Raw genomic sequence first — 15729 nt, forward strand, 5'->3', positions numbered from 1 at the left:
TTCGATTGACGTCACTCACTCACGTACGGGCACGCCCACCGCCGCCATGTTCTCGACATAACGCAGCAGCTCTTAAGTGACAGCCTATGGGAGAGCAGCGTTTATAGGAAGCTAGCCACCGTTAGCGTTACCTGTATCATCCGGGTGGTGACCTGCGTTACACACGGCTAATGACAGCAATAAAGTCCCCGTGGTTTGTTTCTATCTCTACCGTCCACAGACGTGAAGGGAGCGAGACGGAGGATACGTCAGCAGCACAGGAGATGTGTGGATAGTTAGGAGAGACAGGTGAAACTTTCTGACAGCTCCTCACAGCAAAGTCTGTTCACCTCGTTTTTTCTTTTGTTTATTATTACAGGCATTAATGGCAGCATACAAACAACAACTCTGGGGTTTTTATTGCTGTCATCACTATCGCTATTTTGTGATGGAACAGAAATGACAATAAGGCCGTTACTATAGTTGTCAGCTGCAGGACGGTATGTCAACAATATGGCGCTGTCCGGGGTTAGCGAATAAGGTCTATAGTTAAATACATACAATGTGACCTGTTGGCACTTTAATTAAAGCTGACCAATTTGTCACAATTTACTCGCACTCTTCTGTGTGTGTGTGTGTGTGTGTGTGTGTGTGTGTGTGTGTGTGTGTGTTTGTGTGCGTGTGCATGTGTGCGTGCATGTGTGTGTGTGTGGTTTGGTTGAAGGATACACTAACTACGACCATTCAGATGTGTTCTCTAATATCCCAGCTAACACTCCTGACGTTGTTGTCAATGAAAATCATAGCGAGGTGTTTGTTCTAGAGGTTGGCTGTAGCTTTGACCACAGCCTAGAGGAGGCCTTTCTAACAACCAAAATGCTGAAATATCAACAGCTGGAGCAGACCATTTCACACCTGGGCTACAGGTGTAATCTTTTAGTTTTCATATTTGGCAGCTTGGGTCACGTTACATAAGTTGGTTGTGAGAGGCCTTCAGATGGCTGGTCTCCCTTAATTAATCAGATTATTAATGTTCAAAGGTTATGAAAAGTTCAAAGTCTTTGGCGATTAATCTAATCGCGGGAGGCCAAATCTGATTTGTGAACTTTAGTGACCTATTAATTTATTATTAATATTTCACAAAATATTAATGACTTTATCCAGATTGGTTTTATGAGTCTGGACGCTCCAAGTCTGATTTGTGTCACTTGTCCCAAATCACATATGGAGGTAGTTTCCAATCTGCTTCAAATGTGCTTTTGACTGATGTGTCTTCAGTGCGGATGCACAGATCCACCAAATCTGATTTGAACGTCACTCGCAACTCGTCATCAAATGCTTCTGCGCATGAAAACCACGCCACCAAAGTACGTATTTACTGACGCCCACGTCGTTACCATAGCAACCCATGCAGATAGGCTGTTTAGGTCTGGACACACAGGTCTGACTTGAAAATCAGATTTGTGGCAGTGCGGACACGCTCCCAAATCAGATTTGGGAAACCAATCAAGATAATGATGATTAATGACTTTATCAGCAAATCGGATTTGCCTGTAATGTGAACATGGCCCTAGACTCCATCACGACTCTGAGACGTCATGCTGACGTCATCGTGAGATGTCATGGTGATTATGAAGGGGGTAGTGAAGCCGTGAGTAGAATAGGATATCCCCCCGTGGAGTCTAGACCTGGTGGTGGTGAACTAAGAAGGGCTCTCTGACATGGAGGAGAATTGGGTGGAGGAGGGTTGTAGCAGCACTGAATTGACAGCAGATAGAGTATGAGAAGGGAACAGCTCTTAAAGTTTGCCGCTAAAGCTGCGATTGGCTGAATGGGAAGGATGTGGCCAGCTGTGATTGGATTAGCAAAACCTCCTACGCCCCTTTAATCAGGTAGATGCATAACACCTGAAGGAGAGAGGGAAATGAGTAAGTGAGAAACATTAAGGTGACTCTTCCTGAAACTTCGTTATTCAACTTCACTTGTTGAACTGCCATTGTCATCATCCTGTGTGTTGTTATCCTTTGTCTATGCATTATTGTGGTTGCCGTTTGGGCACTTACTAGTCTCGCTGGCCAGCCCCCTCTCCCTTCCGTCCGAGGAGTCTGGCGCCGCAGGTCTCCATAGTGGGATTGCGATGGGCGGTGCTTAGCGGCAGTGCCCTTGGAAAATAGTTTCAAACAATCCAACTTGCCGTTTTCAGCGTGTAGCAACGAGTTAGCATGTAGGTTTCTGCCGTTAGCTTGCTAGCTAGTTAGCGTTGTTGTTTTCACTGAGGGGGCAGGGCACTATTTACAGCGACACACAGGGAGGAGGGAGCGGAAGCCGCTCTGATTGACATGGTCGGAGCCAATGACGAGTTTGTAATAAGCCGGGAGCGGACATCCGGCTGCCGCCGAAACAGTCGCTCCAATGGGAGAGCAGAGTAGAGCAGGGGAGGGTTTATCCCAGTTAGGGAGACCTGCGGCGCCAGACTCCTCGTACGGAAGGGAGAGGAGGCTGGCCAGCGAGACTAGGCACTTACTGACTGACTCCCAATATTTTATTGCACTATTAGTGTTTATGTCCTTTGCATACTTGTATTTATGTGGACATGAATAAATTATTCAAATGTCAAATTATTGTTTCTGTAGCCTCTCCTTGTCGATTACGAAGAATCAGAATCAGAATCAGAATCAGAATCAGAATCAGAAAGACTTTAATGATCCCTGGGGGGAAATTGGGACAAGTTACAGTAGCTCGCTCACAGAACACACACATAGCATAAAATAACAGTAGTAAATGCGATATTAAGCAATATAAGCAGAATAAGAACACAACATAGCATAGAATAACAGTAGTAAATGCGATAGAAGCAAAAATAAGTAGAATATGTCTAAGTAAACAAAATACGTAGAGTAAGTATACATTCCGTGCCAATTATCATTATTGCACACTGGACTTATATTAAGTCGGCTTGCCCTATACGTTACACGTGGCTCAGCCAGGCACAGTTAACCTATCGGCTGGCTCAGTCTCAGGGAGACTGAGCGTCTCCGAGGTGCTCTTTTAAGAGAGGCATTAAATAGACCAATGGCCACAGGCAGGAATGATTTCCTGTGCCTCTCCGTATTGCATCTAGGTGGAATCAGTCTCTCACTGAACGTACTCCTGTGTTTGACTAGCACGCCGTGGTCGGAGTGGGTGCGAGTCATTGCTCATGATGGAGCGTAGCCTGGACAACCTTCTCTTCTCTGACACCGCAGTCAGAGAGCCCAGATCCAGCCCCACAATGTCCCTGGCCTTACGGATCAGTTTGTTGAGTCTGTTGGCGTCCGCTGCCTTCAGCCTGCTGCCCCAGCACACAATAGCATACAGGAAGGCACTAGCCACTACCGACTCATAGAACATCCTCAGCATGGTCCGGCAGACGTTGAAGGACCTCAGCCGTCTCAGAAAGTAGAGACGGCTTTGCCCCTTCTTGTAGAGTGCATCAGAGTTCTTAGCCCAGTCTAGTTTATTGTCAATGTACACTCCAAGGTACTTGTAATCCTCCACTATGTCGACACTGACCCCGTGGATTGAAACAGGGGTCACCGGAGCCTTGACCCTCCTCAGGTCCACCACCAGCTCCTTTGTCTTTGACACGTTGAGCTGCAGGTGGTTCTGCTCACACCATGTGACAAAGTTGGCCACCACATCCAGATACTCATCGTCATCGCCATCTTTGATGAAAACAACCTGTCAACCTGTCAAGGCCAGTTCTAGCATGTGTCCTCAAATAACTTGGTGTGTGTGTGTGTGTGTGTGTGTGTGTGTGTGTGTGTGTGTGTGTGTGTGTGTGTGTGTGTGTGTGTGTTTGTTTTCACTGTCAATAATGATATAAGCTGTGAATGAATTAGAATTTGTGGATCAAATTACACACTATTTTTCTTGTGTAGGTTAACCAATTCACAGAAGGCACAGCCAAATTGGATCTACTCCAACTGTGTGTGTGTGTGTGTGTGTGTGTGTGTGTGTGTGTGTGTGTGTGTGTGTGTGTGTGTGTGTGTGTGTGTGTGTGTGTGTGTGCGTGCGTGCGTGCGTGCGTGCGTGCGTGGTTTGGTTGAAGGATACACTAACTACAGTCCGTTCACTAGCCTCCCTTTTGTTGGTTTCCTGCAGTCTGTGAATATGCCATAAAGCCAAATTCTATCAGAATAAGGAACATTGTGACAACTTTAACTTTAAATAATTCAAATCTCCCCAAAACACCCTCAAACACCTAAACACTCCACCTGAAGACCTCATGACTTTGTAAAAAATCTTTAGAAAACCTAATATTGTGATGCAATATCAATAACTTTTGAAAATTGGAGATTTGTGCGATTTTGAAAATTTTGACGATTTGAAAACGCACTTATCTTCAATGTACCTGAACATTTTCTGAATGGTCGAGGTGTCTAATTGTGGGTCTAGAAGAGTTTCATGAGACTGTGATGATCCTAGAGCTCACAATAGGTCATTTTTATACAGTAAGGTCAAATAATAAAAAAAAATGGGCTCCAGCGGACTCATTTTTTAATCTAGAATGAAAATACTTTTATTATCTCTCATCTTTTGAAGGTGTTCTCAGTCACTGACACTCTCGCAATGTTTGCACTTGATATTTCTTGTGATGTAAATTTTAGATGTTGACTTTGGATCACATCTTTTGTACATTTTGTGTTTGTTTTATTATATCATTATTTATTTTACTGTGAGGTATGAATTTAAGACTAATTAAAAGTAATTGAGCCTACTTTACATCCTTGTATTTATTCTATTAATTTGGGGTTATGGGGCCGGTGGGACCTTGAGGGTAGGCCATTCACTGATAGATACCCCAGAAATACCCCCTCTTTTTCAAAATTCAGAAATTTGCATATGGTCGCCGCTATTGCAAATTAGATAATAACATTGGATATTTTACTGATATATTGACTCCCGAACTGGAAATGTCCCTGATTTCCATTTGAGATATATCACCTTACTAAATGGCGGTGTTAATGGTAGGTTACTTTTTCCCTGACTTAAATATTCATATTTCAAAATATACATATGTTGAGGAAATCACTCAAAAGTGTTTTAGGAGTTTGCTGTCATGGAGTGTCTACCTATTGTTAACTTAGAGATGCATTGTGGTTCTTGAAAGTGAACAGAGAACAGGGAAGTCATTTATAAGGTTGTAGCCAGCTCAGCTGGCACACAAACCAAGTTGTAGTGACAATAGGGAGAGGCCCAGCCAAGCAACAGTTTACAATGACAGAGTTTGAGGGAATCAAGGTCAAAAGGACGGTCTTACTTTAAAGTGTGTCTGATGGTGTCACATTTAGGGGCCATACAATCTAGGAACCCAGAGTCTATTTTTATTGGAAAAATAGAGTCTGGGACAGCCCTTCCTTTTTTCCCAGCTTCCTGTACAGCACACCTCTCCTGCCACCGTCACTTCCTTTTCCACTGTTTACAGTCTAAATAGCAACTTGCGCCACGATTTTCCAGTAATTTTCCACTGTTGTTGTAAGACGAGTTGACGTCTTCTATGTAGTTTTAACATTATTAGTGAATAGCCGAAATGGACGTGCAAAAGGAAAGCGGAAGTGACGGAAAAGCCACCGTCACTTCCTTTTCCGCGTCCGTTTCCGCGTCCGTTATTATTCACTAATAACGTTAAAACTGCATAGAAGACGTCAACTCGTCTTACAACAACAGTGGAAAATGACTGTAAAGTCGTGGTGCAAGTTGATATTTAGACAGTGGAGCCACGGACGTGGAAAAGGAAGTGACGGTGGCAGGAGAGGCGCACTGTACAGGAAGCTGGGGAAAAAGGAAGGGCTGTCCCAGAGTCTATTTTCCAATAAAAATAGACTCTGGGTTGTCAGATTGGGGGCCATATGTAATCCCTCCTTCCCCATTCAAAATTGCCCCCCAAGTTCATTTTTTTCCATTTTAATTTTAATTTAGGGGTTATATACATTACATTACATTACATTACGTCATTTGGCAGACGCTTTTATCCAGAGCGACTTACAATAACACATTTTTTGTCAGCAATAGAGCAATCAACTATGGAGCACAGTCTATGACAACTACAACTTCTGAAGGAACAGTGGTACAAGTTTAGGTTAGTGGTACAAGGTTAGTTATTATTATTATTATTATTATTTTTAGAAAGAGAGAGAACGAAGTTAGATCAAGTAGGGCCCAGATGGAGCCTGAAAAGGTGTGTCTTTAGTCTTTTCCGAAAGATCAGCAGTGATTCAGCTGTCCTGACCGAAGGTGGAAGCTCGTTCCACCATTGAGGTGCCAGGGACGAGAAGAGTCGAGATCGGGATGAGCGACTTTTGAGCCCCCGTAGCGAAGGAGGGGCGAGGCGACCTGCACTGGTGGAGGAGCGAAGGGAGCGCTGAGAGGTTTGGAACCTGACCATGGATTGCAGGTACAGGGGAGCTGACTGGTGTACTGCCCTGTAGGCCAGTACCAGTGTCTTGAATTTGATGCGGGCCGAGATGGGAAGCCAGTGGAGCTCCTGGAAGAGGGGAGTGACGTGAGAGAATTTGGGTTGGTTGAATACCAGACGGGCTGCAGCATTCTGAATGAGCTGAAGCGGTCGGATGTCGGTGGCAGGTAGGCCGGCCAGGAGCACGTTGCAGTAGTCCAGGCGGGAGGAGACAAGAGACTGGACCAGGAGTTGAGTCGCTTCTCTTGTGAGAAAGGGACGGATTTTGCGGATGTTGTAGAGAGAGAACCTACAGGAGCGTGCTGTAGCAGCTATGTTGGCAGAGCAAGACAGCTGGTTGTCAAGGATCACCCCAAGGTTCTTAGCTGTTTGGGAGGGAAGTACAGTGGTGTTGTCAATGGAGATGGAGAGATCTGCGAGAGGGCAGTCTTTTCCTGGGAGGAAGAGTAGCTTTGTCTTACCAAGGTTGAGCTTGAGGTGGTGGGCAGACATCCAGTCGCCAATGTCTTTGAGGCATGCAGAGATGCGAGCCTCGATTTGAGTGTCAGAGGGGGAGAAGGAAAGGAAAAGCTGGGTGTCATCAGCATAGCAGTGATAAGAAAAGCCATGAGAAGAGATTACATAGGCAAGAGATCTATATAGGAGTGTTTTTCTATGACCTGGCTCTCTCAGACAGCCTCTTCGACATGTTTCTCAAGTTGTGAGGTGACGTAAGGGTCCTGCAAAACCGACTCAAAACACCCCAATCAAAAACAGAATTAGGCCTATTTTACAATGAGGAAATCATTTAGGTTACTATAATTTGATCTACTTTTGATTTTGGCCTACTTTTACCAATTTCAGCCAAATTATGGGAAATTCTGCAAAATTCCATGTTTTACGTTTGATTGCACTTTTTATTACCAAATCCCATGATTCCGTCCATTTTCTTCTGCATTGCAGAAATCATATGGCCCTACTCATGCTCTCTGGTTAGTTCTGGGTTGTTTGCTTCTCCAACAATGCTGTTTTTCCATCTTCATCAATTAGAAAATGGCTGTAGGAGCAAGTATTAAAGTATTACCAATGATCAGGTATTACCCAGAAGCTAACCACCATCATCGACTAGTCACCATCAACTCCACTCATCACACATTTTTTGCAACAGGTAGATCAGGTAGAGCCACAGTGAATTACATGATTTTACTAGTAGAGATTAGGCTATACCTGGCCAGTGTCTGTGGAAACATTATTTTCATAGCAAGGGTGTGTCAACCTGTTTGCAGACGTGTGTGTGTGTGTGTGTTTGTGTGTTTGTGTGTGTGTGTGTGTGTGTGTGTCTGTGTGTGTGTGCGTGCGTGCGTGTCTGTGTGTGTGTGTGTGCGTGCGTGTCTGTGTGTGTGTGTGTGTGTGTGTGTGTGTGTGTGTGTGTGTGTGCGTGCGTGTCTGTGTGTGTGTGTGTGTGTGTGTGTGTGTGTGTGTGTGTGTGTGTGTGTGTGTGCGTGCGTGTCTGTGTGTGTGTGTGTGTGTGTGTGTGTGTGTGTGTGTGTGTGTGTGTGTGTGTGTGTGCGTGCGTGCGTGTCTGTGTGTGTGTGTGCGTGCGTGTCTGTGTGTGTGTGTGTGTGTGTGTGTGTGTGTGTGTGTGTGTGTGTGTGTGTGTGTGTGCGTGCGTGCGTGTCTGTGTGTGTGTGTGTGTGTGTGTGTGTGTGTGTGTGTGTGTGCGTGCGTCATCATGGCAAAATGTGGTCTACCACAAATTAAAGCAGTTTAGAGTAATTTGTCATGTGTTTAATATGTCACCTAAAACCAAAACAAGTGACACACGCACGCACGCACGCACACACACACGAACGCACGCACACACACACACACACACACACACACACACACACACACACACACACACACACACACACACACACACAGTTGGAGTTGGAGTTGGAGTTGGAGTTGGAGTAGATCCACTTTGGCTGTGCATTCAGTGAATTGGTTCACCGACCCAAGAAAAATAGTGTGTAATTTGATCCACAAATTCTAATTCATTCACAGCTTATGTCATTATTGACCGTGAAAACACGTTAGGCCAGTTTAGTCTTTCTTTAGCCCTGTGAGAGGCGTGGTCAGTCGGTCCATTTCACCCACTTTGGTCACCTGGGTTGAAAGTGCCGCACAGCTTTAGATTGCAGACTTTCATTCAGGGACACAAACACAAACTTCTATACAAATGTACAATATTGAATACATACATAATATATTTAATATCTGCTATACTCATCATTGTTAGAATTATTCTGTCCCCATCTCGCAGTAATATTGTTTTATTTGACTCATGATTGGAGCTCTGACGTGATTCTTTTACTGACAAAGGAACACATTGTTTTCCATTCCATCCGTGTGTGTGTGTGTGTGTGTGTGTGTGTGTGTGTGTGTGTGTGTGTGCGTGTGTGTGTGTGTGTGTGTGTGTGTGTGTGTGTGTGTGCGTGCGTGCGTACGTGCGTGCGTGTGCGTGCGTGCGTGTGTGTGTGTGACAGAGAGAGAGATAAAGAGTTTGCAATTCTGTTTAGGGAAGTATGCCATAAACGTTAAATAAATATTCCTGCCTGTGTGTCATTTTAAATGAAAAGGAAATCATTGTGAAGCATTGTGAACAAATATGAGCTTGGCAGGTAGATATGTTGATCATGTGTGGTGAGTGTGGTCGACCTCTAATATGAACCTTGCATTTTATTTGGGACACATCTTTAACAAAGATTCTCTTCACTTTACTTTTTGAAGTGATCCTAATAATAAAACCACAATATAAATACAGATTTAAGAAAAAAAGACTGTCAGAACCATTCCGTAGTTTAAAGAAAACATTTCATACGGTTTTGGGAGGGGGTTCACCAACTGCATGTGTCACGTGATGCAGAAACAGATTTTATTTTGAAAATAGAAAGAATGTTGTTCAATCAACTCTCATTTCAGTTCTGGATTATGGTGATATACTATAAATGCATGCAGCCCCTTCTACTTTGAAATCACTTGATGCCTGCTATCACAGTGCCTTACGGTTCATTACTGGTGATAAACTCAGAACACATCATTGTTTACTTTATCAGAACGTAGGACGGCCCTCGCTTGGTGTCAGAAGGGAGCACCACTGCCTCCTCTTTGTTTATAAGGCATTACTCAATAAGTTACCCTCATATCTCACATCTCTTTTAAAGCTCAAATCACGCTCATATAGGACAGGTGCACAGGGATACCTGAGCCTTGAAACCCCCCCGCATTAATACAGAACTTGGGAAATGAGCTGTTAGTTTTTATGCGCCAGACAAGTGGAACAGGCTGCAGAAATCACTGAAACTAAATCAACTGGTTTCACTCAATCAGTTGTTTAAACTTCTATTGGAGGATATGGGAACAGTTGAGTGCTCCTGTTTCTAGTATCGGCATTATACTGTTCTGTATTATTTGTACTGTATGATATATGGTGTTGATTGTGATGTTGATTGATTGAGTGACTGATTGATTTGTTTTTATTCATTGTGTCATGCACTTAACAGTGCCCAGCCCACATGGGCTTACAAGACACACAAGATATACAATAGAACATACCGGTGAGCTAGCAGCACTATAAAAATACAACTAAATCACAGTACAATATTCCTCCTTAAACAACAAAACAGATCATTACTGTCTGAACAGAACATTCTGCCTTTGCTCCCAGGCCTGGGAAATAAAATGTCCTACAAAGAAGGTCCCTTTCCTGAAACACAACTCAAGTTTTTCATAATCATCCATCTCGAAAAAATCAACATAAATGGAGGACATTTTACTGAAAAGTATCTCTCTTGTATCATCATAAACTGTACAATAGAATAGAAAATGAATCTCGTTCTCAATTTCACACAAGTCACAAAGCAAATGTCTGCCTTCTTCAGTCTCGAGTGCCAAGGGCAGAGTTCCAGATCGTAACTGTGCACACAGGGACCTTTTTTGTCTGTCCAAATCAAACTTTACATAAGGCTCTACACAGTAACTGTCTTTTATGAGACGGTAGGTTCTACCATAAATCAACAGACCATTTATCTTTCTACAAAAGGAACATATTACTCATAGTCTGCCGGATATCACACACCAACCTGTTGTGAAAAATAAATGACAAATCGGAAGTCCAACACAAAACATACGTACAATACAATACAATACTATAGGACGAATCAGCGTGACGTCATTTGACACACAGAAATGTGGAACCCCGCGGCAGTTAATAGTATGAGTTGTGCCAAACAAACGTTAATATCTCAAAAACTATACAGGACATCGCTTATATTTTGACATTCTGAGTGAGAGCAGAAGTAGCTCTCACTCTCACTAATATATGCATGTCGTGTTAAAGGTGTGTGAACTGTCGCAGTTTTTAAAATGTAAACAGTAACTGGCTAGAGTCAGACAATCAAGCCTCGCGCCACTTGGGCTCCATAGGGTTCCATTGTCGTTGCCACCCAGTTTACCAAAATGCTGCTTGGCTGATCCCTCGTATACTACCTAACTCAATTAATTGATGCTCCAACTCGTCCAAACATTAAATGCCCTGAGAAATCGTCCTTAATTGATTTAATTTGAACTAATTCCCCTCATAAATTCACAGACATAGGTATTTTTGCAAATTATCTGAGTGACCATTGTGCCATAGCAGGAGTTAGAAATGCTAAGCTCCCAAAGTCTAAGCTTCGACTTGTTCTTAAAAGAGATTTTAAACATTTTTGTGAACAAGCATTTTTTCATGATCTTTCTCACTATGGCTGGAATAAAATGTCCCTCATTGATGAAGTAGAGCTCAACTGGAAGTTCTTTTATGATGGTTTTTCGGTGCCATGGCACGAGTCCGATACCTCACGAGTCCGACACCTCACGAGTCCGAAAAAAAGAGGCTAACTTCCCCCAGACCCTAACCCAAAACCTAACCTCTCCCACCCCCACGCCTAAACCTAACCTCCCCCAGACCCTAACCCAAAACCTAACCTCTCCCACCCCCACGCCTAAACCTAACCTCCCCCAGACCCTAACCCAAAACCATGAGGTGTCGGACTCGTGAGGTATCGGACTCGTGAGGTATCGGACTAGGGGGCAGTCCCCGGTTTTTCAAGCATAGTGAATAAACATGTCCCATTTCGTAAATTCAGAGTGAAAGGTCGAAACAACCCATGGTTTTCTCCTGAGCTGAGCAGTCTTGAAAGGGATGTTGCCAGGGCAAGAAAATTTAAAGCTGATGTAGACTGGCTCAGTTTTAGACCGCTCCGAAACAAGTGGACATCTCATATTAAGAGAGTTAAATCTGAGTTTTACCTCTCTGAAACCACAAAAAGCCTAAATGATCCAAAGAAGTTCTGGAAAGTAATAAAATCGTCTTCTGGTCATGTACACTCTAGTGAACTTCCAACCTATATTGTTAAAGATTCTTGCAATCTGACTGATAAATCAGATATATTTTTTATGTTTTAATGAGCATTTTATTTCTGCTGGCTTTTTATTTGATTCCTTGTCTCCTGGAATGATTAACTCTCATTTGCAAATTGACAATGCTTTTCCTATATCACAGGCACCTACTGACTTCCCATTTCAATTTATGCCTGTGTCCAGGGGCGGACTGGGATCATAATTCAGGCTGGGCATTAGATACCAAGCAGGCCAGGCCGATATGGGCCGACGCGCGTGCAAAAATTTGGGCCGTTTGAAGCCCAATTTGGGCCGTTTGAAGCCAGATTTGGGCCATTTGAAGCCAGATTTGGGCCGTTTGAAGCCTAATTTGGGTCGTTTGTAGCCAGATTTGGGCCGTTTGAAGCACAATTTGGGCCGTTTGAAGCCCAATTTGGGCCGTTTGAAGACCAATTTGGGCCGAGTCCAATTTTACAATGAGATGCACCCACTTTAACCCTGAATAAAGTAATAAAACCACTAGTAAACCAGTAGGTGGCGCCTGGCCTGCTGTTCAGTGAGTGGCCTGACTGCGGGCACCAATTTTATTTTTTTTATTTTTTTTTTCAGGCCAGGCCACCGGGCATTTGCCCGACGTGCCCGATTATGCAGTCCGCGCCTGCCTACAAGAGTCGCATCTCCGTACATAGACTTGCCTGCGACTTTGGCTCCCAAGCTGTCTAAATCAGCGATACGGACGTATTTACAAGTGTCACAGAAACATTTCAAAGCCACAGACTTGAGAAGAAGGGTTCATAGCTTCTCGACGTCGGGGTTAGAAAGCTCGACGCTGCTCATAAATGCCTCTTTTCATCCGAAGTCTGTGCTGTGATATTATTTTTTACCGAGCTTTTGACCAGAGTGGCGGCACTGTTATTATCATTCTGGTTTCAAGGGTTTAAATCTCTGACCTGGTCCTTTGTGTGTCGAGTTTGCATATTGTCCCTGTGTTTGCATGTTAACCCGCACAGTGCAAATACACATCAGGTGAACGGAAGACAAGTTGCCCATAGGAAAAATAGGCAGCATGTCCCCTGCCCTTTCATGTTGCTTACTGTGGGACTTAACTACGCTGAATGATCAGCCTCTGTGTTTTTTGTTTTTGTTTTATCTATTGCTTGTTTTACAAATTTGTTGCTATGTATCTCACACACGTATCTGTATTACAGGGGAAATACACATACAATAGCTTTATTGTAGCTACATCTTCTTGTAATGTGTAAGGCGGTTACTAATCCTAGCCTTGCCTTACTCATTCACTTGCACTAGCACTTTGAACTGCTGCTGCCTAACTCTCTTTGATGTGCTGCTACTTTTTGACCTCAGCTAGGCCCTGTCTGGGTTACCTGCACTTGCACTGATACCTCGAACTGCCATCCTGATTTCTATTGTTTTATGTGTCTTACATTGCGTACTAGTTTATGTCTTATCTTAGGTTATCATGTGTTTTATCTTGTGATTTTATGTCTCCCTGGTGATTTACGTCTGCCTTTATATGCTTTGCTGCAAATCAAATCGCCCTTCTGGGACAATAAACAAATAAATGAACTTGAACTTCACTTGAATGTGAGAACAGGAGAGTCAGCATGCCTGCAACATGCTTTAGCACAATGCTACATACGTTCAGCTATCAGTATGATGGATTAGATGACAGTGAACGGGAACCTTTGTGACTCAGCAAAAAGAATGCAAAGATGTTGATCATCCACATGCTTGAAGGCGTGTTTCTGGACCTGAGACTGTTTCTGCCAGCCGTCTGTCGTTATGAAAGGTCTTTTTGAATTCAGTTGAACTCAGGCAAATTTAGGGCCAAAACGTCTGACAGCAAAGAAAACCCAAACAAAGCATACAACTGTGCAAAACTAAACCGTAAATGAGACAAAAAAGAAAATTAGAAAACGAGAAAACAAAACTTTTATGAAAGGCTAAATGCCAATATAAGGCTATACTAGCTGGTTCAAAACGGACACACACACACACACACACACACACACACACACACACACACACACACACCTGCCAACATTAGGCTGTGAAAAAGAGGACCCCTTTGAAAATGTTTTTTCCCCTCGCCAAAATGTAGCCTAACTTTGGAGTGTTATTTAACTACCTTCCTGACAAGCTAGCATGACATGGTTGGTACAAATCTATTCCTTAAGTCTTCTAGTTTCATATGATACCGGAAACCTCACTCTAGCTTTAAAACTGAGCCTGCTGCAGCCTCTGAAAGTAAGTGTTCAAAATTGTGATATTTTCCAAATACCGCGATATTTCCGAAAATCGGCCCAATCCGGCTACTCCTCAGGGTTAATGTGTATGGCGGGGCCCCGTGGACATTGTGATGTCATCAGTGATTCCATTCGAGCAATTGTGATGTCATCAGTGATGTCATAAATCATTCCTGGCTGAGGCTATGTAAGTGGTGAAGCACGGCCAGAAAGCCATTAGCAGAAGAAGAAGAAGGTGGAAGACGGCCACTGCTCGCGTACGATAATTTCCCTCCAAAAGCGATCATTTTGACCCTCATTGACGATAACTCAACATTTCCCACCTGGCAACACTGAGTGGGAGTCTGGCTTCAGACCCCTGTCTTCAGCCATGGACAGCTGTATGTTGTAACATATAATTTTGGTTTCTCTTTGTTCCCATTCCTATAGACCCTGTCAAACCAGTCCATCACCATGAGAATTCGCAATGGACAGAAGAGGTTGGTGCATGCCGTTCTAGTTCTGATCCTGTTAGTCTCCATGGGATATGTAGTTCTCATCATCCACACCAACAGGACTACAGACCAGGGGGTGAGTACTGTATGAGAGATAAAATGTGATCAAACGGGTAGCGTATAGAGCTGAACAGTCACGTGACATTTCTTGCCCCGGAAGAGAGTTCCACATTCATTAACCTTATATAACGAGTTTTAAGACTCTAACCAAGCTAACCCGTGACCTACTGAATCATGAGTGACCATAAAACATTTAATTTGGAGCAAAAACCAAAAAATAACAATGGGACCCCCCCCCCCCCCAGATTTATAGAAAGAGCAGAGCAGTTGATCAAGCTGGCATGGCAGTCTGTAGCATGCTTAAACACTGCTGATTTCTGATTTCGAGAATATGGACGATGCATTTACATTACATTACATTACATTACATTACATTACGTCATTTGGCAGACGCTTTTATCCAAAGCGACTTACAATAACACATTTTTGTCAGCAATAGAGCAATCCACTATGTAACACAGTCTATGATAACTACAACTTCTGAAGGAACAGTGGTACAAGTTAAGGTTAGTTTTTTTTTTTTTATCAGAGAGAAAGAAGTTTAGATCAAGAAGGGCCCAGATGGAGCCCATTTAAATTCGATGGCCTCCCGTATTTATTTGAGCTGGAATAACGTCATATGTATTACCAGTTAATGTACGGTAATAATTATTTCTCCAAAATGCATCCGTTTATATAACGTTCCTTGTGTCCTGTCCACCTATAGGTGAGTTATAGTAATCAAACCACAGACTCCTGCGATCTGAAGATCAGCTCCTCCCCGTTCACCCCCGTCCACGGTTCCAAGACCCTCCTCCTCAACGCTTTCCACGAACACCGGACGGCCAACCGCAGTGTGCTCCTGCTCGCCATCGTGTGGCGGGATGAGAAAACGTTCCTCCACTGCATCCTCTGCTGCCATGATGGCCAGCTGGTTACCATGGCAGCAAAGCGGACAACCCACAACTCCCACTTCTGGTTCCCCGCAGGCACCGGGGAGTATCTGTGTCAGGTTCCTGAGGGCTGCCGGCCCAGGTACAGTCACATCATTATAGGGGAGGGGAGAGAACTGTCATGGATTTTGTAGTAT

The 15729-nt window shown here is 43.6% G+C and overlaps 1 protein-coding gene across 1 annotated transcript in view; it reads left to right on the top strand.

The window, feature by feature from the left end:
• LOC310776627 (uncharacterized protein) overlaps positions 1–15729 on the top strand; it is a gene marked incomplete at its 5' end in the record, with an annotated part of 44101 nt that overhangs the window by 18368 nt on the left and 10004 nt on the right. The window contains 2 exons of the mRNA XM_083636802.1: positions 14536–14676; positions 15367–15674. Coding sequence (XP_083492928.1) covers positions 14536–14676; positions 15367–15674 — 449 coding nt within the window. The remainder of the gene's footprint in view (positions 1–14535; positions 14677–15366; positions 15675–15729) is intronic.

The sequence above is a fragment of the Poromitra crassiceps genome (genome assembly GCF_964638095.1).
Source record: "Poromitra crassiceps genome assembly, chromosome: 5".
Classification (NCBI taxonomy): Eukaryota; Metazoa; Chordata; class Actinopteri; order Beryciformes; family Melamphaidae; genus Poromitra; species Poromitra crassiceps.